Below are 27,641 nucleotides of genomic sequence, written 5' to 3'. Positions count from 1 at the left end.
GAAGGCGACCAAATAGATTGAACCCAGCAATTGCAGATGCTGATCACAACCTGTGCCAGAGCCTTCCAGTTGGTAATGGCAAGGTGGCAGAATGGGTGGATCCACTGGGGACGAATCCCAGATCTCACCTTCTGACATAGAATCATAGAATAGTAGTGTTGGAAGGGGCCTATAAGACCATCGAGTCCAACCCACTGCTCAATGCAGGAATCCAAGTCAGAGCATCCCTGACAAGTGGCTGTCCAGCCTCATCTTGAATGCCTCCAGTGTGGGAGAGCCCACCGCCTCCCTAGGGAAGTGGTCCCATTGTCGTGTTACTCTAACAGTCAGGAGGTTTTTCCTGATGTTCAGCCAGAATCTGGCTTCCTGTCACTTAAGCCCATTATTCTGTGTCCTGCATTCCAGGATGATTGAGAAGAGATCTTGGCCTTCCTCTCTGGGACAACCTTTCAAGTCCTTGAAGAGTACTATCCTGTCTCCCCTCAGTCTTCCTTTCTCAAGCCTAACACGCCCAGTTCTTTTCGTCTCTCCTCATAGGGCTTTGTTTCCAGTCCCCTGATCATTTTCATTGCCCTCCTCTGAACCCTCTCCAGTTTGTCTGCATCCTTCTTAAGTGTGGTGCCCAAAACTAGTAGAGGGAAACTAGTACTATACAGGATTTGGAAGCTATAGTTAATGCAGCCCAAAAGAGCATTTGCCTTTTTTGCAGCCACATCCCATTGTTGGATCATATTCAGCTTGTGATCGACAACAATTCCAAGATCCTTCTCGCTTGTAGTGTTGTTGAGCCACGTATCCCCCATCTTGTAAGTGTGCCTTTGGTTTATTTTTCCTAGGTGCAGAACTTGGCATTTATCCCTATTAAATTTCACTCTTTTTCAGCCCAGCGCTCCAGTCTATCAAGATCCCTTTGAATTTTGTTTCCCAACGATTACCTGGGGAGGCAGTGGGCTCTCCCACACTGGAGGCATTCAAGACGAGGCTGGACAGCCATCTGTCAGAGATGCTCTGACTTGGATTCCTGGATTACGGGCGTCTGGTCTGGAGTGCGAGAGGCCATGGGGCTCACTTGCCTCCAGCTGGGACACTGACATCTCATCTCCTGAGAGGAGATCTGCCTGACCTAGTGGTGCCTGCTCCCCACTGAGGCCCAGGGAACAGGGCGTGGGCCCCCCCGATAGACTCACTGTCCTGCTGCTATCTGGTGCCACACCAGCTGCCAGGAGCTTTACCCAAGTGCCTGTGCCAGCTCTGCCTGCTCTCAGCACTCTGTGTCTGCTGTGCGAAGGCCCTTGCCTGGACCCCAGGCAGGGAAAGGCAACGTCTGCAGCAGAGGAGAGGGCACGGTGTGGCTGGCTTGCATCCCTGCTCACTGTAGAAGAGAGGCAGGGCACAAAGGCCAATGGCAGCACTTGCTGGTCCAGGCCAACTGGGGCGGCTGAAATGAGTGGGCAGAGGGCCTCCGGTCCTTGCCATCCGTGCACCACACCCACCCGACGAGGGCAGCAGGAGAACATTTGCTGGTACCGGTACCAGAGCAGCGTGGATGTTGAGCAGGGAAGGGGATTGTGCCTTTGCAGCTTGTCTTCCCTGAGAACTCGTCCCCTGCCTGTCTCCCTTTCCCACAGCAGAAGGTTAGGGAAGCAGAAAAAGGAAAAAGTCTTAGTCTTCACAGGGAAAAAAGTGGCGTGTTTTTTATATGAGCTCCACGGAGCTCAGCCAGCCAGGACCCTGTTGCCTGAACGGCAGGCTGGCCGGTCTGGGTGGCCCCCCTCCTGGAGAGAATCAGTGGGATCGGACCCTGCTTGCCAACCCAAGGGAGGGGCATACCCAGAGGTCCAGCAGGCCCTCCAAGGCACAGGAGAATGATGAATGTGATCCAGAAGCACAGCAGGGTGGAGGAGTGCGGTGTACTGCTCAGCAACTTTGCCCAGGAAATAAAGATTGGAGCCCGAGTGGTGCTGGGAGCTGGTCAAGGTGTCCATATCCAAGCAGGGTTCATGAGGCGTGGCGGGGGGAGCATTGTAAAAGTAGGGGGTACATGATTGCAGATTGAAGGCTAGAGACAGACATTAGCTTTTTCCAGGAGCTGAATCTTGGTTTGAGAAAGAGAGGAGTTGCCGTCCATGGTGTCTGCCTGTGCATTTCTTTTGCTTCCCTGCTGCTTCTGGCCAAGCAGGTTTTTGAAATAAAACTGACAGACCCTGTTTGACTAGAGGCAAAAGTGGGCATGCCTAAACCTTGCCTGAGAAGCAAGATTGTCCCCGCCACCCCCCCCCCCCAGACTGAGAGTTGAATCTTTCTTCAACACTCGCAATGGGACAGCCTCTCCCACCACACCTGAGGACAGCAGGCTTGCTCTGGGGGCGCAGGGGATGCTGAGTGGCCCACAGCTCTGTCTTCCAACACCTCACCACCACCCCTCATCTCCCCGTATCTCCTGTCTGAGGCACCTGGTTCACTCTGCCTAATGGTAGGGCCAAGTGGGATGAGGGTCTCCCCATCAGAAGCTGTAATCACTCTTCCAAACCACCTCCAGATGGCATCCCTCCGTCCCTTTCATCTCTGAAAGAGGAATTCATCACCTCAGCCAGCCTCTCACAACTGGCTTTCAGTAACAGGAGGAGTGCACATCCTCCTACCCCCAAATCATGGCCCTCCTCATGCCCCCAAACATATCTTCTGTATAAATGGCAAAAAGAGAGAGAGAGGCTGAGCTGATCAAAATAAATAGGACAAGACCCCAGCACCTCAAACTGACCATATGGGTGCTTCTAAAAGTAGCAGCTTAAGGCTGATAGAGGCAGTTTCATTGCTCTGTAAGCACCCATAATGAGCTCCAATGCATGCTTGCAATAATAAAATGGTTCTATAGGTCTGCGTGGGAAAGATCTGCTGATGGATGGAACTGATTGGCTAATGCCCATGATGACACAACTCCACCTCCTTCTGTCTTTTAAAAATGTTTGTGGGCTATTTTCTTTTAAACAAGGCAGAACATGAATGGATAAATGGATCATCTTGCATGTGGCACTTTAAAATACACTTGAAAAAGGTAGCAACCTCCCTAAAGTGTGGGGCACATGCTTGATTCCCTAGCATGTACATCTTGTAAACTGTGAAGCCAGGCGGGAGCATGGTCTTCTGTTGCAGGCATCTGTTTAAATGTGCCATATTCTTCACTCACAGAAGCTTCATGTTCAGCCATGCGCCATGCCTTGGTCACTGTCCTTTTCATCAAACTCCTAACAGGTGTCAACAGTGGACATGCATGGGGTTCCGGTGCAAGCAATGTGAGTGAATCAATGTTGGTTTACTGTATCCTACAGGTTTATGCCATCTTAGTGAGTCACCCACCAGCTCCAAATGACCACCTAACACCAACGCCTGTGTCATACACGGCTGGATTCTATAGGATCCCTGTCATTGGGCTGACAACACGCATGTCCATATATTCAGATAAGGTAACTAACTGATCTATTTATTTTATTATTTACTTTCTTATTTACTTACTTATCATACTTTTAAACTGACTACTAACCAAAGTTCTCTGGGTCGTGTACAACATATTAAAAACAAAATACAAATATTAAAGCAAAAATAAAAACTGCTGAATAAAACTAAGATAAAACTAGCAGCAAAGAATAAAACCATTTCAGCACATAAACCAAATGAAAACCAGCAGCAGGATAAAGTTCTAAAAGCACTTAAAACAGTTCTTTAAAAGTGTGGGTGAATAAAAACATCTTCACCTGGTGCTGGAAAGTTCATAATGTAGGTGCCAGGCAAGCCTCTCTGGGGAGAGCAGTCCATAACCAGGTGCCACCACTGAAAAGGCCCTCTCCTTAGTAGCCATCTGCCTTGCCTCATTTGGCAGAGGCACCTGGAGGAGGGCCTCAGCTGATGATCTCAGTGTCCAGATAGGTAAATATGGGAGATGTTCCTTCAGGTAACCAGGCCCCAGGGCTAAAAGGTTAAAACCACCAATTCGAATTGAGGTCGGAAACAGACTGGCAGCCAGTACTGATGAAGAAGTACTTGTATAATATAATCCCATTGGCCAGTCCTGGTTAGCAGTCTAGCTGCTGTAATTCTGACTAAAGTTTCCAGACCATTTTCAAGGCAGCCCAGGTGCTGCAATAATCCAAACGAGAGGTTACCAGAGTGTGAATAACTGTTGTAAGGCTCTCTCTGTCCAGGTAGGGTCATAGCTGGTTGTCTTAAACTGGGCCCTGGCCTGGGCCCACACACTAAACAGATTCAAGGATAGCTTGGATGGCATTTTTCTGCTTCTGGTTGACATCCCACAAACCTCTTAAGATCATCCAGCCCACCCCTGCAGCCTCAGACGTTTCCCCTTCATCTGTTCCAAGCTCTTGCATGCACTGTGTCAAAATGGCTGGGGCAAATCTGTTAGGCAACTCTGCATTCCAAACTATAGGGGGAATGACCCTACACAATACTTGGGCCACCTCTCCCCAGTAGCAGGTCACCCAAGGATTTGACTGGCTCCTAGCCCCATAGCTTTCTTTGCCCACATATGGACTGGTCAAACTGGTATCCTGCCGACTATGCCAAATGTCTTAAACTGGGACCTGGCCAGGGCCCACACACTAAACAGATTTGAGGATACCAATATAACTCAAGTCCACTTGTGTGAAAGAATGATTTATTGATGGAAAATGGATGCAAAGGGCATCTCTACACCAGCCTAAAATCTTGCATTTAAAACAGGGCTTTCTGCTTCCATTTTAAATGCAGGAACACAATGACTTCCTTTTGCACATGCTTCCTTTTCCCTCACCTCTTCCCCCTCCTTCTCCCCATATCTGAGTCTTCCATTATCTTTCATTGATCTCACTCCTCTTCTTGCTGCTTTTACTCTTTTGACAGAGGGAACTGAAGCAGAACACAACAGGGTAATTTGATAGCTTGTTATCTGCGATCTATTTAAAAACGGAACAAAGGACATTTAGTGCAGGAGACACTTTGGATGATCACAGCGTCGTGTAAAGAACCCACAAACGTCCATGAAGGATCAATCTCAATCGCAGGATAAAAGCTCTGTGTGATGAAGCCCAAAGAAAGCAAAAGGAAGCTTACACATCCCTTAACTTTTGGGTCAGTCATTCTAGTTCCCAGGGGAGTGACGGGGCATCGTACTTCGGGGCTGGTTATCGGAGCAGGTGGTTCACCTTCCCCATCTCAGACGAGAACAGGTAACAGACCAATCTGCTCTGGATTTTATAGAGCAAGTCTCACTAAATTAGAAGACTGTCAGAAAGTGCACACACTGCTCCTGCCCCCCCCCCCTTCACCGAGGCCTCTCTTGGCAGAAAAATAAGTTCCTCACAGTACAAAGAGAAGCATCCCTTATCAGTTAGAAGGTACATAGTGTGAAGAGTGACCACTGTGCATTGTTTGAGCTTCTGTTAGTAGCAAAAAAGGTGGCCTTCACTGTTTGTGAATACAGCTATGAGAACCAGCTCTAAAATCAAGAAAATTGCCAACTCTCTAGCAATTTAGTGTACTTATTCTGTTAATTACTGCATTCAATACTGCATATAATTTTGGGCATATTCACACCTGACTACCCACCATTCTTCTGAAACCAAATCCAGTACATTGGTATATCAGCCTAAACTGACAGAAGGTATTCCAAGGCCACCTGTACTTCTAGTGACAATGCTGGGGCTTCAGAGCTTTTATCCCGCGACTGAGGTGGCTCCTTCACGGATGTTTGCGCCTCTTTACATGACGCCGTGACCCTGCCGTGACCCTCCTGCACTAAATGCCCTTTGTTCCGTTTTTAAATAGATCACAGATAATGAGCTATCCAATTACCGTGTTGTGTTCCGCTTCAGTTCCCTCTGTGAAAAGAGGAAAAGCGGCAAGAAGAGGCGCGAGATCAATGGAAGATAATGGAAGACTCGGGGCAACTCTACCCCAGCCTAAAATCCTGCATTTAAATGGGGCTTTCTGCTTCCGTTTTAAATGCAGGATCATGACTCCCTTTACACGACTCCCCTCCCCTTTCCCCCTCCTTCTCCCTGTATCTGAGTCTTCCATTGTCTCTCATTTACCTCGCTCCTCTTCTTGCCGCTTTTCCTCTTTTCAGGGAGGGAACTCAAGCGGAACACAACGGGGTAATTGGATAGCTCATTATCTGCCATCTATTTAAAAATGGAACAAAGGGCATTTAGTATAGGAGACGCCTTGGAGGTCTGTGTGAAAAAGCCAGCGTCTCCCTGCAGATTGCTCAGCGCTACCCATTCTCCTCCCCCAACCCCAGATTGATTTTCACTGGGCATTTCCTACGGCTGACCTACATACCTCAGCGTGGGTTCCTGCCTCGCCCAGGCAGCTGCTTAGCCCAAACGAGTGCACACAGCCTTTCCTCCACACCATGCAGCAGCAGTAGCTGAGATCCAGCTGAGCAGTCCCTGGATACTGGCGATGTTGCAGTGGCACAGGAGGAGGAGGAGGCCACCTCTGCTTGTAGACTGGCCATCGTTCCATGCCATGGGAGTCGGTGTCAGAGGTGTCAGAAAGAGCATCCTGCCTTACATAAGCCCCCTGGTTTTCAAGCAACGCCCTAGCTGCCCTGGCTTGAAACCAGCAAAATCCCTGGTTCTCCACTATCAGCCCATTGAGGAGAACGCTGAGGCAAGGCAATCCCTTAAAACTCACCTGCACTCTAGAAAAAAGGTAAGAAACTTTAAAACACGTTTCTGAATCTGGGTTGGGCAGTGGAGGAGGTATTTTTTATGACCACAAGAAGAGCTGGGGCCCTGCTACTGCCCAGACTGGTGGTCCAGCTGAAGTGGGGCATGAAGGCAGGAGCCCCCTCCCACTGTTTGCCCCCCAACAACTGGCCTTGGAAGGCACACTGCCTCTCAAAACGGGTAACATGAGTAACAGCTGCTAACAGGCTCTCCTCCATGACTTTGTCCCATCCAACTAAGCTACTAGCTAGTAGCTTAGATGGATGGATTTACTCCTCTTGTGGGAGCAAATTCCATCATTTAACTAAGCATTGCGTGAATGTATTTTCCGATTAAGCAAAGCCCTTTCTTTGGTCCCTCTCTCTACACGTTGCAGAATTTTGTGAACCTCTCATTGTCTTTCCCCCCCTTTAAGGTTGCTTCCACACCGGAGCGCTTTAGGGCACCACCCTACTGGACCTGCCCTGAGTGTTCGGAGGCTTATGTTTATCCAGTGCTGAGTAGTGGGCGCATTGCGCCTCCCGTTCTTTTCGCCCATCTAGCAGAGGCTTCAGGGAGGGGAACGGAGGGGAAGGCAGCTGCGGATAGTTTGCACCTCACATCCCCAGTCGCTTCCCCGCCCTGCCCCGCCCCGCCCCGCCCCTGTAAGCCCTCTGCAAGCTCACATCTGCAAGCTCATGGGAGCAGCCAGCGCGGTTCGCTCTGTGCTGGCTGCAAGGGGGCGGGGAGCTCGGTTTCCTGGCTCCAAGGTCAGAGTGCTTTCTCCAGCCTTGGATCTAGGAATCCCAAATATCCTATGTCCCCCTGATATGTCTAGGGGACAGAGGATTGCTCCCTCTGCTTTTCTGTAATCGGATGGACACAGAATTAAAGAACAAGTTCCACACCGCATTGAACACAGGCATGCACCGCTATCCAGCAAGGGCATGCCCTTCCATGATGTTTCCCACAAATTCTATTCAGCAAACATCCTTCACCAGGTTTCTCAAAAGGATCCTGTTTGCATTTTCTGCTGACTTCATTGCTTCCTGTTGATTGTTGACTGAGGAATTACGGATGAGTAGCCCACTAATTGCCCCGTGAATAGTCTCTCTTAATTGGCTCAGTGTCAGTTTCTGTTCCCACTGGTGGGGAAGTGTACTGGTATTCTTGCATTTTCCCCTTTTCATTTGCATTGCAGAATAATGCTACTTCACTATTTTAAAATGAACAGAAAAAATGAAACAAGTAATTAAACCCTTTCACACATGCACAGACACACACAAAACCTCCTATGGGAACAGAAACCAATACCAGGACAACTAACACATGCTATTCAAGGAAAAGTTAAGAGGTTATTCATCACTAATCCACCAGCTGCGACCAACCAGAAGAAATAAAATGAGCAGGACATGCAAACACGATATTCTTAAAAGCACAGGTGCTCTGAATAACATTACACACAGGGCATGGTAGTGCCACAATCATATTGTATTGTAAATAAATATTGCTGCAAACTAGGTCTGAAAAAAACACTGGAATGCAACAATTTGGGAACAATTTTGTCTAGATTCTCCATAAAGATGGCAATTCCAGAGAAAAGGGATAGCATAGAAGCAATCTAAACTAAAAAGAAGGCAAACACTTTGCTTTGACCTTTCAGTCATTTTGGTTCTTTGTTCTTTCCCCAGAGTATCCACTTGTCTTTCCTGCGCACTGTTCCCCCCTACTCCCACCAGTCCAATGTCTGGTTTGAGATGATGCGCTTTTACAAGTGGAACCACATCATCCTCATTGTCAGTGACGACCATGAGGGACGGGCTGCCCAAAAGAAACTGGAGACCCTCTTGGAAGAGAAAGAATCCAAGGTCAGTATCACACACGTCCTGCTGTGTAAAATGTTGTTGATACGGCAAAATCTCTAAAAGTCTCAGGCTTGTTGTATGTATGTAGATTTCTGTATGTAAAACACCTTCTTTCTTCCCATTGTTAACATGACTAACATTGTGCTTTAAGCATCAACAGTGTCTCTTGAGTAGTACCTGACAAAAGTTTGTACTCTTATTCATTTCACTTGCTTTGCCATGGTCAAAAATCTCCTACATTAAAAACAAACAAACAAAAACCAGCAGCAACAACTGTGAAATGAGGAGAAGCATAACCTGGAGCTCCGCAAATCCCCCTCCCTCGAGGACAGTGCCCCTCTCAGGAGCAACAGGGGCACACCGGGACCCTCCAGATCTGTGGTAGGCCACTTGGGGCTGGAGAGTGGTGGGTGCTGCAGTGGCTGCCTCCACCTCCTGGGTCCCAGCAGGCCTTGGCCTGCTCCAGCAGCACGTCGGTCCCCCTGGCATAGCCTGGCTACAATACTTTTATTCAAACATGCTTGAAAGGGTGTGGGCAACACCTGGGGAAACTGCAAAGGCTAGAACTTCCCCTCCCCATCACTACGGGCACAGAATGATGTATGTAAATATATGCATCATAATTTTATTAATTAATTTATTACATTTATATCCCGCCTTTTTCCCTCTGGCAAGGAACCCAAGGCAGCATACATAGTTCTCCTCCTCCTCTTAATTTTATCTTCACAACAACCCTGTGAGGTAGGCTAGGCTGAGAGTCAGGGAATGGCCCAAGTCACCCTGTGAGCTCCATGGCTGAGTGGGGACTGGAGCCCGGGTCTCCCCAGCCCCAGTCCAGCACTCCAGTCACGATGCTGCATGGCTCACAGGCTTCGTCTTTGCTGAGCCGCAGCCAGATCCTGGCCTTGTCTGCATGGCTCTCTAGGGCCCTTCTCAGTACCTCCACTTTCCAGCTGCCTCACCTTTTCCCAGGTCCCTGACTTCCCAGCCCTGCCTAAGCCTCCAGTGAGTTCCCCCTCTCCAGTTCCTTCTGGGCTCTGGGCCATCTCATTCGTATTCGTACCTCCTGCTTTCCTAGCTGCCCATCCCAGCACTGACAGCCCCTCCCCTGTGTTCATTCTATTAAAACGTCCTATCAAGTTCTAGAAGTTCCTCATCCCCGCTGCAAACTGTGAAAGAGACACTGTTCTCTTTCTGCCATGGCATTTTGTCACACTGGTTTATAAGGCAAAGGGGCTCCTTTCAAGCCCAGAACATGGTAAATTACAGCATGGGTATGAAATATCCCCTTTCTACAAATCTCTCTCGGCCTGCTATTAAGATGCTTGCTTCATCATCTTCACACACAGTTTTTCAGATTTTCAGAACACAGGATCCAGCTTTCCCTGGACAGCACTATTCAGACTGCAGGGGTGAGGGGGATCACAGGATTGTGTGGTCCCCTGCAAATAAAGAAAGCCCTCCCTACACACAGAAAACTAGCACGGCAGGCAGAAGGCTACCCTAAAAATCCTCTCCATGAAATCCTAGTTTTCCATGTGTAGGGAGGTTTTGCCTTTATGAGGGGGCATTCACACATGAGGTCCCACCCTGCCTCCTGCCCCGCTCCTGGAGACATGAGCCCTCCTGCAAGTCTTTATTTGTGGGTCAGAGCAGGAAGGCAGCAACCAAAAGCCAGCCTGGCCTCTCTTTACAAGCTTGTGTGCCTTTACAAGTGCGGAATGGGTCAGTGCTGAGCTGAATCCATTTGGCCTGAGATTGCCTGCAGCGGTTAACGTGGAAAACATCCAAACAGGTGGCGTGGAAACCATCTGAAGATGCCTGTGGCTAGCTCAAGCAACAATGCTCTGTAGAGAGGCAATAAACCAGCTAAAATTCCTCCTCCTCCTCCTCCTCCTCCTCCTACCGGTGCCACTCCTATAGAGGCCAAGGATTTGGCGCATCTTTTCAAACCAACACATGGGCTTCTGCATTCTTGTCCTCCAGAGCCCCAAGCCACGGCCCACTCTCTGCCCGCTCTCCTTGCACCTGCTCCTCCCCTCCCCTCCCCTCCCCTCGGCTTGCAGCTTTCTTGGGAGGCGGCTTCCTCCTTTCCTAGGCCCCCGCCCACCCCCTCTGCGGCACGGGCAGCCCAGCCCAGCCCAGCATTGCCACAGCACCGCCACGCTCTGCGGGTGCCAGGTCAGGGCTCGCCGCCAACAACGGTGCGCGGGGAACGGGGGCGGGGTGAGGGAGCGGAGGCCTGCCCCTGGTTCTGAGCAGAAGGGCTGCTGCCCAGGCCTCCTCCCTCTCCACCCACCCCCTTGCAAGCAGAGGCTCCCCTCCTCCTCCTCCTCCTCCTCCTCCTCCTCCATTCGTTAATTGTGGAAAAGCTTCTGTCCTCCACTGATTTAAAGCAAAGGCGGTGTTTGTTCTTTTGATTAAAGATAGGATGGAGAAACACAGTTGTCCAGCAATGTTATCAACAATTCAAAATATACCTCAGCAACTGCAGTGCGTGTGAAAGGCAGGCTGTGCACTTCATGGCGGCGCCTTAATGTTCACAAGCGTGCAAATGGACACGACAGTCAAGATACATCCATCCATTCCCCACACAGGAATATAACTTCAGGGAGCTGAACCCCCAAAATGAGAACATCTGTAGCAATTCACACTGACAGGAACATTTTAACAAAGCATCTCCCAAAGGCAAAAACAAGAGGGAAAGAGGGATGGTGACAGACCACAGAGAGGGAAGGAACAGAATTGTCTATGGGGCTGCTCCTGGTAAACAGTGCAGGTGGGGCGTACCTTTTATCTTTTTAACTGCTGGGTTACTTAAATTTAAATAATGTCTCAATTCCCCAGGTAACGGGGAATCAGGGTTCAATTCCGGAGAGGGAGCCTGAGAAATGGCTACCACATCCAAGGAAGGCAGCAGGCGCGCAGATTACCCACTCCTGACCCAAGGAGATAGTGATGAAAAATATCAATACTGAAGCTGACATCTACTGTTAAATATGGACAGGCTATGTTTAATTTTTAAGAAATTTTCATACCCTATTACAGTAACACACCAAAACGACCTCAAAAATAAGCAAGTCTATACTTGACTCAAGATTGCACCAACTGTAAAAAAAATTTCTCTTGCCAATTAAAACTGGGCCCTGCTTTTTGACCAGAGGCTTCCGGGCAAGGTTTTAATGGCACTCTCATTGTCATGTCTGGCTCACGGGGAGTCCAGATGACAATGTCTTCTACTTGTGACCCTCCCATGTTGTCTTAATCCATTAGGGAGAAAAAGACAGAAAAGTTGCACAATGGCTTCTGGCTGGTAGTGCTAAGAACCCTCCCTCCCTCTGGAAGCTCCCTAAGGCTGCAATCCTGCACCAGTTTGTGAAGTGTTGACAACGATCTTGGAATTGTTGTCGATCACAAGCTGAATATGAGCCAACAATGGGATGTGGCTGCAAAAAAGGCCAATGCTCTTTTGGGCTGCATTAAGAGAAGCATAGCTTCCAAATCCCGGGAAGTACTAGTTCCCCTCTACTCAGCACTGGTTAGGCCTCATCTGGAGTACTCTGTCCAGTACTGGGCACCACACTTTAAGAAGGATGCAGACAAGCAGGAGAGGGTTCAGAGGAGGGCCACAAAGGTGATCAGGGGACTGGAAACGAAGTCCTATGATGGGAGACTGAAAGAACTGGGCATGTTTAGCCTTGAGAAGAGAAGACTGGGGGGAGATAGGATAGCACTCTTCAAGTACTTGAAAAGTTGTCACAGAGAAGAAGGACAGGATCTCTTCTTGATCATCCCAGAGTGCAGGACACGGAATAATGGGCTCAAGTTACAGAAAGCCAGATTCTGCCTGAACATCAGGAAAAACTTCCTGACTGTAAGAGCAATATGACAATGGAACCAATTACCTGGGGAGGCAGTGGGCTCTCCCACACTGGAGGCCTTCAAGACGAGGCTGGACAGCCATCTGTCAGTGATGCTCTGACTTGGATTCTTGCATGGAGCAGGGGGTTGGACTCAATGGCCTTGTAGGCCCCTTCCAACCCTACTATTCTATGATTCTGCCTGGCCTCCCTCGGATATAGGGCTGCTGAACCACTTTCAGCCCCAGGGCCAAATGCCACTTTGGGGGAGTGCCTGGGGGCCATGCTCCAGTGGTGGGTGGGGCTGGAGGCAAAGGGCTGGGGGCAAAAATGCCACCATGTTCCCGCTCACAGCTCTCACAGCCTAAGGAGAGGCTGGTATTCTTGCCCCCATGGCTTTGCCTCAGGCTTTTCGAATGGGGGAAAATGCACTGAGGCCCGGGCAGTGCCATGCAGCTGGTGGCTGGGGGAAAGAGGTGGGGCCAGGGGAAGGGGGCATAGCCACCTGGGGAAACCTGGTGGTCAGCTCTGGCCCCCGGGCTTGAGGCTCAGCCCCCGGCTCTGACGGCTGCTTCAGGCCATTCTGGAGACACGGGCGCACTCGCTGTGAGGCTCCTCGTGAGGGTTACAAACACACTTGGTGTTTTGTTTGTTTTGAATGGAAAGCCCCGATTCTCAAGCGCCGTAGCAGCTACCAGTTCTCCTGTACAGCCCTATCCCTGCGCGTGACTCAGAAGTAAGTCCTGCCAAGTGCAGCGGGGCTTCTTTGCTAAAACATTAATCTCCCAAACTTCTAAGAGCTGGCACCATTTCCCCTTAATTAAAATGCAGGGTGGGGAGGACCCAGCTTCCTCTCACTCCTGAGAAGGTCCTACCTTTCAGGATATATATCAGTAAAACATGGCTTCAGAGGTTCAGCCCCACAGCGTTTCTGTGTGCGGAGTGCAAGAGAAGAATCACTAATCTTCCAGAATGCAAGGAGGCAAGTGCAGACAGAGCACAGGTTCATCCAAAGAAGCCACCGACAGACAGGTCCCTCTGCGAGTGGCTAATTCTGTTCCATTTCTGCTGTCAGGAATGGCTGAATTACCCATCTGCATCTGCAGCCTCCACTGGAGGCCAATGGGATGGAAGACCACAGGCCAAAGCCGTGACTCGTGCTCCAGCACTACCAGCTGCCGACCATGACAGTTCCATCTTAGAGCAAGGGAAATGCCCCCGCCCGGCCGCCCCGCGGGCTTTGCGTGCTCCAGTGTTATCAAGTCCCCTTTTCGCAAACAGTGGAGGAGGAGTTGGATATTGGATTGCTTTACTACACGTCATTTTTTTTCAACTGTTTATAATATTCTTCTGTGTCTACATATTTTTTCTGTGCACATTATTCATCAGAGTAAAAAAAGGAACTATGACAGCCTCGAACAACTATCCTATGACAACAAGCGAGGACCCAAGGTATATTTGCATGGACAATGCACGCCGCCCACCAACCTAACTAGCAAAATGATGAACTTGGCCACAGGCACAAAAAAAATGTTAATTTTATAAAAGGAAAGAAAAAAAAGAAAAAATCTCTATATCAAGCAAGCAAGCAAACTCCATGTTTTGGTAGCACGTTCTTTTATGTTGGGATAAGTTTGGTTTGACCTTGAGAATGGAAACGTAGCAAGCCAGCCCTGGAAACATTTCTTTTGGAGACATGCATGTAAAGCAATAATTAACTTGCAAGTTTTTTTTTCTTTCTTTCTTGGACAATTGAACCAATCCCTTCCTGCTATCCCTCCCCCCCTTCCCCCCCTGAAAGGAAACAGTTCCTTGGTGTGAAATGCTCACTTTGATTCCCCCACCCCCTTTGGAGGTGAACCTTGTGCATTTTTTTAATTTTTCTTTTTTATTTCCTGTGTTTTTGTTTTTGGTTTTTTTGAAAAACAACACTGGTTTGAATTTTCAATTGCATTGCAAAATCAATCAATCTATATATATCTATATCTATATATGCCTTTTTCCTGTTTCCTATACAAATGCACGCCTCTCCTTTGGGTCTTGAGTGACTTCAGTTTGCATGCACAGTGCAAAACATAAAAAAAAGATTTAGAGAAAAATAAATATCAAAAGAAAGGGGGGAAAAAGAACCCTAAGAGAAAAAGAAAAGAAAGAAAAAAAGAGAAAAGAAAAGAAAAACAACTTAGCTACCCATCCTTTCCATACCTAGCAGTGCTTTGAAAGAGTTAAGGAATTCTCTTTCCTAGAAAGCATGGCTCTCACCCAAAGGTGCTTGGTAACACACTGACCTGCTTTGCTCACACAAATTACAGGCTGAGAAGGTACTTCAGTTTGAACCTGGAACAAAAAACGTGACTTCGCTGCTACTGGAAGCAAAGGAACTGGAGGCCCGGGTGATTATCCTCTCTGCAAGGTAAGCCCTGTGCCAGGAGTCCTCAGGCCGGAAGGACTGCTTTGGGGAGGATGGGTGGGTCCCCCTAAGCTCAACAGGGCTTTCTCCCCAGTACATTTAGGACTGCAGCTTCGGTTACCTTCAACATTGAATTTTAACTTTAAAATTATAAATGGAAGGTCGCTTACCAAAAAAGAACAGACAAGGTCTTGTTGATCAGCTCTAAAGCCATTGTACTAAGAATTAATTTATCAAGTATGATAGTTTCAATATACCATTCTATACTTCCTAATAAAATTTAAAATAATATACGCAAAGCACCTGTCAAGCATCCCAGAATCTTTGCACTGATTGGACAGAACACTGGATGGCAGGAGCAGCGTCACTTCTCACACAGCCATGGGTGAAAAGCTGCCTAACCATTTCCCCTTTTATTTCAAGTAAAGGGGTTACAGATGCTCTTGCCCCGACCAGTTCAGGGGAGGGGGATTTATTAGACCCCAAGGGAGACAGAACCCTGTGCTGCTTCCCCCACCCTGCCATGTCCACAGCCTTGTCTTTCACCTCATTTTTCTGTGATTCCCCACGCAAGCATCCAGAATGGGAAATACTCTAAAGTCATTTGAATAGGAGACTATCCATTCATGTTGAACTGCCTTCAGTTCATGGCAGAAAGGCAGTATAAGGAAGGAAGGAAGGAAGGAAGGAAGGAAGGAAGGAAGGAAGGGAAAGAGAGCTCGCCACAGTTTGGGGCTGCTGACCATCAGATAATTTGCCTGCCATTTTAGTATTTTTGCCTCAGGTTCCATCGTAAATATTTTGTCGAGTAAATTAAGTCTTTTGTGCCAGAGGGAGGTTAAAATGTGCTTCTCCTACAGATGCTACACTTTGATGTGCTGGGTTCCAATACCCGTTCATTGCCAGCAACTCATACGGCTCTACCCTGGCCACTCACAACCGGCTCTGCCCCCGCCCCCCGCCCTGTCCTTTGTTCCACTTGTGACCAGGTATATTTAAAATCTCACCAGAGCTCTCTCCCTGCCCCTCCCTGGCCCAATCCTTCCTGCCCTTACGTCCTGTTCTATTCCTGCTGGTGGCCTTTGCTCCTGCAACTCTACCACCCAGAGCTGCTCTTACTCAATCTCTCTCTCTGCCCCTGCACCTGGAATTCTCTCCCTGAACATGCATGTGTGGATGCCACATACATGTGCACCTCTCTTTCCTTTCAAATCCTTCCTTGAAAGCCACCTATTCCACAGGGCCTTTGGCTTTGCCCTTGAGTCCGCATCCTCTGCTGTAACCAAGCTAAAGCAGGTAGAGCTCCCACTCTTGTGCCTCCTCCATCCCTCCCTGTGTCATCTTCTTCCCTGTCCAACAGAGACTGCAAGCTCCTTGAGAGCAATGCAGGGGCCTGCCTTGGTTTACTCGTGAAACCTTGTAAAGCTCCATGCATGCATCGATCATAGAATCATAGAATAGTAGGGTTGGAAGGGGCCTACAAGGCCATCGAGTCCAACCCCTGCTCAATGCAGGAATCCAAGTCAGAGCATCCCTGACAAATGGCTGTCCAGCCTCGTCTTGAAGGCCTCCAGTGTGGGAGAGCCCACCACCTCCCCAGGTCATTGGTTCAATTGTCATATTGCTCTTACAGTCAGGACATTTTTCCTGATGTTCAGCCGGAATCTGGCTTCCTGTAACTTGAGCCCATGATTCCATGTCCTGCACTCTGGGATGATCAAGAAGAGATCCTGTCCTTCTTCTCTGTGACAACTTTTCAAGTACTTGAAGAGTGCTATCATATCTCCCCTCAGTCTTCTCTTCTCAAGGCTAAACATGCCCAGTTCTTTCAGTCTCTCTTCATAGGGGTTTGTTTCCAGTCCCCTGATCATCTTTGTTGCCCTCCCCTGAACCCTCTCCAGTTTGTCTGCATCCTTCTTAAAGTGTGGTGCCCAGAACTGGACACAGTACTCCAGATGAGGCCTAACCAGTGCTGAGTAGAGGGGAACTAATACTTCCCAGGATTTGGAAGCTATGCGTCTATGAATGCAGCCCAAAAGAGCATTTGCCTTTTTTGCAGCCACATCACATTGTTGGCTCATATTCAGCTTGTGATCGACAACAATTCCAAGATCCTTCTCGCTTGTAGTGTGGTTGAGCCACGTATCCCCCATCTTGTAACTGTGCATTTGGTTTCTTTTTCCTAGGTGCAGAACTTGGCATTTATCCCTATTAAATTTCATTCTGTTGTTTTCTGCCCAGTGCTCCAGTCTATCCAGATCACTTTGAATTTTGTTTCTGTCTTCCAAAGTATTAGCTATCCCGCCCAATTTGGTGTCATCTGCAAATTTGATCAGCATTCCCTGCACCTCCTCCTCCAAGTCATTCATAAAAATGTTGAAGAGCGCTGGGTCCAGGACTGTGCCCTGCAGTACCCCGCTTGTTACCTCTCTCCACTTTGAGAAGGTCCCATTGATAAGCACCCTTTGAGTCCGATTCTGTAGCCAACTGTGGATCCACCAGGTCGTTGTTTCATCTAGCCCACTTTGAGCTAGTTTGCTCATCAAGATATCATGGGGCGCTTTGTCGAAAGCTTTGCTGAAGTCAAGGTATATGATGTCTACAGCATTCCCACGGTCTACAAGGGAGGTTACTTGATCAAAACATGAGATCAGATTCGTCTGGCAGGACTTGTTTTTGACAAATCCATGTTGGCTTCGAGTAATCACGACATTGTTGTCAAGGTGCTTCCAGATGGATTCCTTTATCATCTGCTCCAGAATTTTCCCAGGGATTGATGTCAGACTGACTGGTCTGTAGTTCCCAGGTTCCTCCTTTCTACCCTTTTTGAAGATAGGAACAACATGAGCCCTCCTCCAGTCATCTGGCACTTTCCCCATCCTCCATGATTTCTCAGAGTTCTGAGAGTTCTTCTGCCAGTTCCTTTATTACTCTAGGATGCAGTTCATCTGGCCCTGGACATTTGAACTCATTCAAAGTCATTAGGTGTTCCTTGACCATATGCCTATCGAACTCAAGCTGCAATCCTGCCTCTTCAGCCTGTACTTCGCCTTTGCCAGGGGGGTCATAGACCCTCTTTTGGGAGAAGACTGAGCCAAAGTAGGAATTGAGCAACCTGCCTTTTCTTTGTCATCTGTTATCATTTTGCCATCCTTATTTAATAGCTGAACCACCATTTCTTTCCTCTGCCTTTTACTATGGACGTAGCTGAAGAAAGCGTTTTTGTTGTTTTTAGCATCCCTTGCTAACCTCAGCTCATTCTTAGCTTTAGCCTTCCTGACGCCATCCCTGCAACTCTGTGCTATCTGCCTGTACTCTTCCTTTGTTACTTGGCCTTCTTTCCACTTCCTATATGTGTCCCTTTTTGTTTTCAGGTCATCCCTAAGCTTTTTGTGAAGCCATATTGGCTTCTTCTGTTGTCTTCCACCTTTTCTTCTTGTTGGAATGGTTTGTAATTGTGCCTTGAGAATTTCCTTTTTTAAAAGCTCCCACCCATCTTGGACTCCTTTTCTCGTTAGCGTCGCTTGCCATGGGACCTTACTGATAATTGTTCTGAGTTTATTAAAATCAGCTTTCCTAAAATCCAGGGTACGCGTTTGACTACACTCGGCTTTTGCTTCCCTTAGAACCAAGAACTCAAGTACAACATGGTCGCTTTCCCCCAGAGTTCCTGTAACTGCTACTTTATCCACTAAGCCATCTCTGTTGGTTAGGATCAAGTCAAGGATAGCCGATCCTCTAGTTCCTTCCTCTACTTTCTGTAGGAGGAAGTTATCTGCCACACAAGTCAGGAATTTCCTGGAGGGGCCATGTTTTGCAGAATTTGTCTCCCAACAAATATCGGGGAAATTGAAGTCCCACATTACTACTACATCATGCTTCCTTAAAACATTGGCTATTTGCTTTTCAAAAGTTTCATCCTTGTCTTCTCCTTGATTGGGTGGTCGGTAGCAGACTCCGACCACCAGGTTCCTTTTATTCTTTGCTCCATTTATTTCAACCCAGATGCTCTCGATGGGGCTACCAAGCTCCTCCTCCTGTATTTCTGTGCAGAGATATGTATTTTTCATATACAGTGTAACCCCACCTCCCTTTCTGTTCCTCCTGTTCTTTTTGAACAAGTTATATCCTTCAATTGCTGTATTCCAGTCATGAGAGTCATTCCACCAAGTCTCAGTTACACCTATCAGGTCATAATTTCCTTCCTGTATTCAGAGTTCAAGTTCGTTCTGTTTGTTTCCCAAACTCTGGGCATTAGTATATAGACATCGAAGACCATGTGCTTCATAGTCTGGCTTTCTTCCTACATGTGTCTGAAGACTATTATTGGGCGCTATCAGAGCTGTTCTCTCCGTTGCAGTGCATGCGCCTACGTCCATTGTTACCCCCAACATTACATCTCCCTTCCCTGTAGGATTCAGTTTAAAGCCCTGCTGATGAAGTTCTTCATGCTGTGGCCAAACACATTCTTCCCAGCCTTTGTGAGGTGCAACCCGTCCCTAGCCAACAGCCCATCTTCCAGGAAGTATAGGCCGTGGTCCCAGAATCCAAATCTCTCTCGTCGGCACCACCTTCGTAGCCAGCCATTCACCCGGAGTATTTTTCATTCCCTTTCTATCCCTCTTCTAACTACTGGAAGGATGGATAAAACTATCTGGGCCCCCAAGTTCTTGAGTTTCCTTCCCAAAGCTTCAAAGTCTGACGTGATCTCTTAGTAGCTCTGCTTGGCGGTGTCATTTGTTCCCACATGGATGAGAAGAAAGGGATACCTGTCAGTGGGCTTTATGAGTGCAGGCAACCTTTCAGTCACGTCTCTAATCTGTCCTCCCAGGAGACAACATACCTGGCGAGTCCACGGGTCTTCGCGACATACTTGGGTCTCGATCCCACGCAGCAAGGAGTCTCCCACTACTACCACTCTTCTCTTCTTCTTCTTGTAGGCCTGGGTTTCATCGCCTCTGTTTGACTGACCTTCAGCCTCTTGCTCACTCTCATGCAGGTTCCCCTGTGACTCTTCCTCTGCAGGCTGTCCTCCAGTCTCATCTGCAAGTACCTGGAATCGGTTCCACAGCTCCACTGCTTCCACTGGTGCAGAGTGGCGTCTAGTTCTTCTTCTCCTAACTGTCACCCTTTTCCAAGGAGTCTCCTCTACTCCATTTTTCTTCACCTCAGCATTTCCCACTGCCTCATCTTGCTGTTGCTCTTCAAGCTTCTGGTCTTCCCTTTGCTGCTGTAGTTCCCCCATTCTGTCCAAGAACTCTTCGTGTTCTCTTATTCCCCGGACGGTCGACAGTCGCCGCTCCAACCCTCTTACTTTTTCTTCCAGCAGTGTGATCGACTTGCACTTGTTGCAGGTGTAGGCCATGTTGTTCTCAGGCAAGAAAACAAACATTGCACACACCTTGCAGGTCACCACCACTGGAGAGTCTTGTCCTTCCATAGCCTCTGTTCTCTTTTTGTGTCTAGCTTTGTGATTGTTCTAGACTAGCCTGTGCCTGCTCCTCTGCTCACTAGAGATTAAAAGCAGAGTCCCACTGGTGTGAAAGTGTGTGTTACAAGACAAATCAATGGGAAAAAGTTAGTTAAAAAAATAAAAAATAAAAATAAAATGTTAGGGGCCTCCCCCTTGACCTCCCCTGCCGAACTCCCCTGGCCAACTCCTGTTTGCTCCCCCTGGTCGCTCGCTCTGTTCGCTCGCTCTCTGGGAGCTTGCCTGCTTCTGTAGTCCCTGGACCAGCTGGAGCAGCTTTCTCTGCTCTGCTCTGCTCTGCTCAGCTGGGAGGCGGGAAACAGACTGAAGCTTCCCGCCCACCCAGCTGCTGGGAGTACTCAGGCCACACCCCTCCAATTCAGTTGGAGCTCTCAGAAGCACCTGGTGAGCTCACAGCCAATCAGAAGGGTAAAGGGCAGCGCCCTGGGCTTCCTGCCGCCTACTTACCTCTTAGCCTCTGTCTTCTTTGTCTCCTTTGTCTCTTCAACCACTGCAACTCCCCTGGCCAACTCCTGTTTGCTCCCCCTGTCCGCTCGCTCTGGTCGCTCGCTCTCTGGGAGCTTGCCTGCTTCTGTAGTCCCTGGACCAGCTGGAGCAGCTTGCTCTGCTCTGCTCTGCTCTGCTCTGCTCAGCTGGGAGGTGGGAAACAGAATTAGACGATGATGCTGTCTAAGTGGGAACATCATGTCACAAACTTATTTCATTGCTGGAGGTCTGCTATCTTAAACCCCTCATGAGAAGAACCTGAACAGACAACTGGCCAACGGTGAAAAGCACATGATATCTGCTGAGTCACGTCCCCCCCGCCAGTTCAGATCAGATGAGCCTCGCCTTGAGTCCTTGACTCAAATGTCAGTTTTGGAGCCCTGCCTCTTGAGTGAAAAGACCAAACGGCGGCCTCCCCTGCAAAGAAGGCCTTGCTGCAATCACTCTGGGGTCTCCATATGCCTCCCACAGGGAGCCCAGTTCCGTGGTTCGGGGATGGGGGTCCCTTGGGACTCTGGCTAGCAGAGTGGTCCTCAGGGTGAACAGGGCGGGAGGGCAGGAGGGCAAGAGACATCCTTCCAGTGCACTTGTTGATCTTTTCCAGTGAGGAGGATGCTACGACTGTGTACACGGCAGCAGCTAAAGAGAACATGACTGGCCCAGGCTACGTGTGGCTGGTGGGAGAAAGGGAGATTTCTGGCAATGCCCTGCGTAATGCCCCGGAAGGTACCTTTCCTCCTTCTCCTTCACCTGGTGGTGTTCTGCCCCCTCTCAAGTAAAGTCTTTTACCTGCTGTTGTTTGGGGCTTGTCAACTCTCTTGGCCCTCTGCCCTGGCCTTCTCTCGTGTTCCCGGTGCCCAGGAAGCGCTCGCAAGGAGACCTGCACGCCTGTGGCCCAGCAGCAGGGCAGGCAAGCCAGAGCGGTGCAGGGAGGAGGGCTACCGAGACATACCCGTCTGCCTCCCCTGCAACAGTGAAATCAGGGTCGCCCAAGGCCTCTTCTTGGCTTCACAGTGTGCAACTCTTTCATGGCATTCATGGCAGAAGAGGGGGTGAGGGCCACCAGCTTAGATGGCCTTAAAAAGATTAGACCAATTAATTGAGGACCGATGGCCATTAGCCAGGAGAGCATAATGAAGCCTCAGAGTCCAGAGGCAGTCTACCTGCAAGCACCAGAGTCTGGCGTTGGCCATTAACTTCATACCCAGCTGGTCAGCACCTGGAGGCCTCTGGCTGGTGGGGACAGGGGGCTGGCCTAGAGGGACCCACTTGGGTCTGGTCCCACGGCAGGGCTCTTCTTATGCTCTGCCCCTTTCTTTCAGGGCTGATTGGCTTGCAGCTCATGAATGGGAAGAATGAGTCAGCACACATCAGAGATGCAGTGGCTGTGGTGGCCCAGGCCGTGCACGACTTGTTCGAGAAGGAGAACATTACTGACCCGCCGAGGGGCTGTGTAGGAAACACCAACATCTGGAAGACGGGGCCCCTGTTCAAGAGGTAGCTGCTCTCCTGCCTTGGCTTCATCTCAGGCCCCCGAGTCAGGGCCACTCTGGAGAACAGACGCATCAGTGGGCCTTGCCTGCGACTGGCAGAGGGGCTTGAAGCCGGAGGGAGGCAGGAGAGCCCAGAGGAGGAGCTGGGGGGAGTTGCAGGGTCCTGGGACAAGGGGGAAGCAGGGGTGTGAGAAGGTGGTGGTGGTGGCAGAAAAGCAGGAGGAGGATGTGGAAGAGGGAGGGATGGCAGGAGGAAGGAAAGCCAGAAGAAGGACTCTGAGCAGGAGAGGAAAAAGGGGGAGAGGGGAGGTGTAAAAGGTCAAGAGCTATAGAGGGGAGGAACAGTGAGGCTCACCTTTTCATGTGAAGGAACTAGCCCAAATAAATGGCTGCAGCCCTCTAGCAAAGTTACATGCTGAGGCCTACGCACACTATGCAAACTCAGTGCCATTTCATCTCTTCATCTGCATCCTTCATTCATCTTTTGCTAGTCACGGGATAGGAGAAGGAGCTACCCAACAGCTTCAGTGTCACTACCTCCCCCACCTCACCCCAAGAATCTTCCCAGCACTGGGTGCACACTTTGAAACTTATCTCTCCACAGCCATAAGGGCTAGAAACTTGTATAAGGCACTTGGGGTCTCAGCCCAGGGACTCTGGAGGCAGGGCGCAGGAGGTATCTTGGCTGCACTGCAGCTCCACCCCTGCAGGTGGCGGGGACTGGGGACTGGGGACTGGCACTGCAGCTTCCAGCCCAACAGGGATCAAGTGACAGGAAGAGCCAACGATGGCCTCCGTCGGCTGTACAATGCTGCTGACTCTGGGTTGGATTCCACAGTCTGAGCAATTTGCCCCCGTGGTGCCACCAAGCTGCTCCTCTGCCTGCCCAATCATGTGCTTGCCTGCCTTTACGGGGCACCTGTGGCACCAGCCACTCCCCTCCACTCCTGAAGCTTGCTTTTTTAGTAAAGGGACCCTGAATTTTGCTGACTGCTGCGCCCGCCCGCCCTGCCTCCAGGACACAGAGCGGTCTGTTCAGAAACCTGCACTTCTCTCTAGGGTGCTGATGCAGACCAAGTACGCAGAGGGTGTGACTGGCAGGGTGGAGTTCAATGAAGATGGAGACAGGAAATATGCCAACTACAGCGTCATGAATCTGCAGAACAGCAAACTGGTGCAAGTCGGAGTCTACAATGGTAGCCATGTACGTCTGTCCCTCAGCAGAGGCCAGCAGTGGCGTTGGCCCTTCCCATCTCTCGGAGCACTTATATACATGAGTGCGAGTATAAACGTTACTCCTTGCATCACTCCTGACAGGAGGGTGCCCATAGCTCTGTGCTTGGGGGGGGGGGGCATAGAATCAAAGTTAGAAGGGCCATTGAGGACATCAAGCTCAACCCCCTGCTCAGTGCAGGAATCCAGTTTAAAGCATCCCTGACCAGTGGCTGTCCAGTCCCTGCTTGAATCCCTCTAGCACCGGAGAGCCCACCACCTCCCCCAGCAGTTTGTTGCATTGTCTGACTGCTCTGACCATTAGTAAGTTTTTCCTGATGTTCAACCGAAAACTGCCTTCCTGTAACTTAAGCCCATTATTTGGGGTCCTGGGCAGAGAAGAGGAAGGGGCCGCAAATACTAGTGCACCCACCTCCCCTGATCTCAGACTGGAGGTGGCAGAGGAAGGACTATTCAACATTGCAAATTCCCATTCATCTCAAGAAAACCTCCATCTCTGAACTCAGATGTAAAGAAAAGCTAAAATTCTACAAGCTGTAAATTATGCAATCGAAGCATATTTGCACAGAAAGGCCTACTTTGCATAATTTCTTCTGCTTCTGTTAGCCATGGGGTGGGGCTGTGCACTGAAGTCCTGCCCCTGACTACAGAAAACCTGCTCAGCTCCCCCCCGCTTGAGATTTTACCTCATACTTTTAAGCCTCTCTTGCCTTAACGGCTAGAAACTCGCTAGATGCTTAAAACAGGAACTGGGGCACTGGACTCTGTGCCAGTTTCTAGACTTACACAGTGACCCTGCAGAATATGCAAATACAGCCCCACAGTATGGGCCCGCAGGCCAAGAGATGCAAGTTGTGACCTGCCATGTAGTTATCCACAGCGATCCACTGCAGCCCTCTGCCCAGGACAGCAGGAACACTGTATTCACCCCACCCCACCCCAATCTCTGCACCTCCACAGTTCCTGCCCAATGACCGCAAGATCATCTGGCCTGGAGGAGAAACGGAGACACCGCAAGGCTATGAAATGTCTACAAAGCTAAAGGTGAATCTTGCAGCCAGGGGCGGGGTGGGGGGTATTTTTATAACTAAATGCCTACTAGGGGGAGGAAGACCTGACTTTGATCCCTAACAGGGACCAGCCACTCAAAATGAGCCTTGCTGCAGTGGCGGGCTGCACACAACACGGTGCCTTAATATGCAAGCACGTGCTTGACTATTGGGCCAAGACAGACAGAGCCTCTCGGGGAGGGAGGCAGGAAGGCAGCTGGACGGTGCTGTGGCTGTGCTCCAAACGCGCGTGCATTTCTCTGTCCTTGGGTGACCTCTGGGAAAAGTGTCTCAGAAGGTTTTTAGCACAGTCAGAGAAGAGCCTGCTGTGGTGGGCGTTAGTTGCCCAGCGCCTGAGGCGCTGCCAGCACACATTGCTGCCCCAATGAGCAGTTTCTCAATGAGATGGTTTCTCAAATATGAATTCATCTTGCATACCCTTAGGTGGCAGGTTGATATATATATGCATAAATATATGCCATGGCGGGGGGGGGGGGGGACGGGGACAGGCAGCCTGCCCCCTGCACAAGGGAGGGAATGGCGTAAGATTCTAGGTTCACACAGCTCCGTGTGTGAAGAAACGTGACCATCCAGCATTTAAGTTGCTGCTCTATATGCATGTCTGTTACACAACTTGCAAAGCTGGGCTCACACCATAGAAGAAGCCGCCATGATCACCTTTTGAACACCATCCACATTCACCCTTTTTACACATGGGCACTCGGTCTTCCATAATGAATGGACTGATTAATTAATTAACTGATTTTAAAACTTTTAAATGACTAAAAAGGTGCCCTTGACTAACTGAATAGCAGTTAAAAAAAAAAAAAAAGCTTATAAAGGCTCAGACGGCAGTGGGAACATTCCAAAAGAGGTATTCCCCCTTTTCTCACAGACAAGAGGGAGAAAGGGGGTGCCTCTTCTAAGAGGATGCCTCTTCTATGACACACATATGCATCAGCTGAACACAAAGAAAGTAGTGCATCTTACTTAAGAAACATTGTTTTTACTGATAAGCAAATTTAAATCCATTAATTAATTGACTAAAACTCATACATTTAATCTATTTAACACTGAATTGAGTTGTAGCCCTAATGTGCACAAAATATAACATGGATCAGCCACATCCTTGCTAGGAGATTTAGAGACCTGTGGCAGGGGGATGGGGAGCAAACCCCCCACGACAACCACTCTTGCAACAATCATGAGCAAAATTATAAGCAAGTCTCCGCCAAAGGGGAAACAGCAGGTGCCATGTATGGCCCTTGATCTATAAGGGCCATCGGAGCAGATGCTGCGTTTCCCTAATCACTATGCAACTACAACTGGTTCCTGGCCCTGCAGACCTCCAGGCCAAAAGATGTGGCCCCCAGAGCTTTTTTGCGAGTGACCCTTTTCTGGTTTCTCTTTCCACAGATCGTCACAATTCACCAAGAGCCATTTGTCTATGTGAAGCCGACCCTGGCAGATGGGAAGTGCAAACCGCTCCTCAACAGCACGGGGGGGTTGGTGCAGCAGGTCCTCTGCACTGGGCCGAACGAGACCATGCCAGGTAACTCTTTGTATTGAAAGCAGAGTGTAGATTAGAACCCCAGACATTCAAAACGTTGCTAGCTTGTCCCAGTTTTGCTATTCAAAGCCTGAATTTGAAATTTCGAATACAAAAAGTGGAATTCAGATTTTGAAAGGGGCAAATTTTTACCTCGGTGATGGAGTTTGACCCAAATACAATCATGTATCCACTGCCCCCGTGTGCATCTCCATGCACAGTCAGATCAACATCTAAAAGCCGTCTGAACATCCATGTGCCCCCTTCCGTTATCTGGAGTTCAACAGGAGGGTACGGGGGCCAGGACCTGTGGTTGTGGCACCTGCATTATGGGATGCCCTCCCTAGGAAAGCTCACCTGGCCTCTTCCTTGTTTAGCTTGCATCTTATGGTGAAAATCCAGCCATTGGAGAACTGAGAAATTATTGGTGGGCCTTACTGCCAGCTTTTCCCTCTGCAGCTTGGCTTTCTTTTGGTAATTTATTGTCTTTGTTTAATAAAATTAGTCTTCGTCTTCTCTGTTATTGTTCTTTTCTGCTAGCTATTAATTTCCGTTAACTACTTTTGTTTTCTTTGAAGCTAAAGGTATACTAGCAATTTTTAAATAAACAAAAATATTAAGAAAAAATATTGCTGGGTGTCAAATACAGATCAAACATGATGTCAGTGTTTGACACCAACAGCTGAAGTGGAGAATTTTGAGAGATAATTTCTGGGAACGGATTAGTATCAGCCCCAGCATGCAGGACTGTGCATACAGAAGGAGCCTTCTTTTGAAAGAACATGTAGACAGATTAAAAGAGGGGACAAATTCAGACCATGAGCCTCTGCTTCCAAATGGTGTCCTTGCATGTTTGGAGGCAAATCACCTTCACTCCTACTGGTGTCATGCAATGTGAACCCTATAGAAAACAGCTCTTATTTATCTACCAAACAAAGTTATGAGGAAACTGGCATCATCTCTGTGTTTTCTTATATAGAACTGTTGCCGATGCAAAGCACAAAGGGGTTAGTAACTGCTGCATCATTCAGGAGCCTCCACATGTTTAAAATAATCTTGTGATTAAGCTTTTCTAGGCTTGTTTGTAGTTGTTTATTCGTTCAGTCACTTCCGACTCTTCGTGACTTCATGGACCAGCCCACGCCAGAGCTTCCTGTCGGCCGTCGCCACCCCCAGCTCCCCCAAGGTCGAGTCCGTCACCTCCAGAATATCATCCATCCACCTTGCCCTTGGTCGGCCCCTCTTCCTTTTGCCTTCCACTTTCCCTAGCATCAGCATCTTCCCCAGGGTATCTTGTCTTCTCATGATGTGGCCAAAGTACTTCAGTTTTGCCTTTAATATCATTCCCTCAAGTGAGCAGTCTGGCTTTATTTCCTGGAGAATGGACTGGTTTGATCTTCTTGCAGTCCAAGGCACTCTCAGAATTTTCCTGCAGCACCACAGTTCAAAAGCATCTATCTTCCTTCGCTCAGCCTTCCTTATGGTCCAGCTCTCGCCGCCA

At 49.0% G+C, this 27,641-nt stretch overlaps 1 protein-coding gene across 2 annotated transcripts in view; it reads left to right on the top strand.

Annotated features, from left to right (window-relative positions):
- The window catches only part of GRIN1 (glutamate ionotropic receptor NMDA type subunit 1), an 85,414-nt gene that overhangs the window by 22,977 nt on the left and 34,796 nt on the right, over positions 1-27,641 (top strand). The window contains exons 2-9 of one of the 2 annotated variants that reach the window (XM_084821471.1): positions 3,330-3,464; positions 8,396-8,572; positions 14,742-14,842; positions 21,421-21,542; positions 22,139-22,313; positions 23,369-23,513; positions 24,503-24,586; positions 26,008-26,143. In XM_084821471.1, the coding sequence (XP_084677597.1) occupies positions 3,330-3,464; positions 8,396-8,572; positions 14,742-14,842; positions 21,421-21,542; positions 22,139-22,313; positions 23,369-23,513; positions 24,503-24,586; positions 26,008-26,143 (1,075 nt within the window). Of the gene's footprint in view, positions 1-3,329; positions 3,465-6,389; positions 6,709-8,395; positions 8,573-14,741; positions 14,843-21,420; positions 21,543-22,138; positions 22,314-23,368; positions 23,514-24,502; positions 24,587-26,007; positions 26,144-27,641 lie in introns of those variants that run through there. The other variant, XM_084821470.1, reaches the window with a different exon arrangement.

This window comes from Heloderma suspectum, chromosome 14 (genome assembly GCF_057233095.1).
Source record: "Heloderma suspectum isolate Gila_16-S chromosome 14, 16-S_ref, whole genome shotgun sequence".
Classification (NCBI taxonomy): domain Eukaryota; kingdom Metazoa; phylum Chordata; class Lepidosauria; order Squamata; family Helodermatidae; genus Heloderma; species Heloderma suspectum.
Note: the sequence above shows the minus strand (reverse complement) of the source record. Positions and strands in the feature narration are given on the sequence as shown.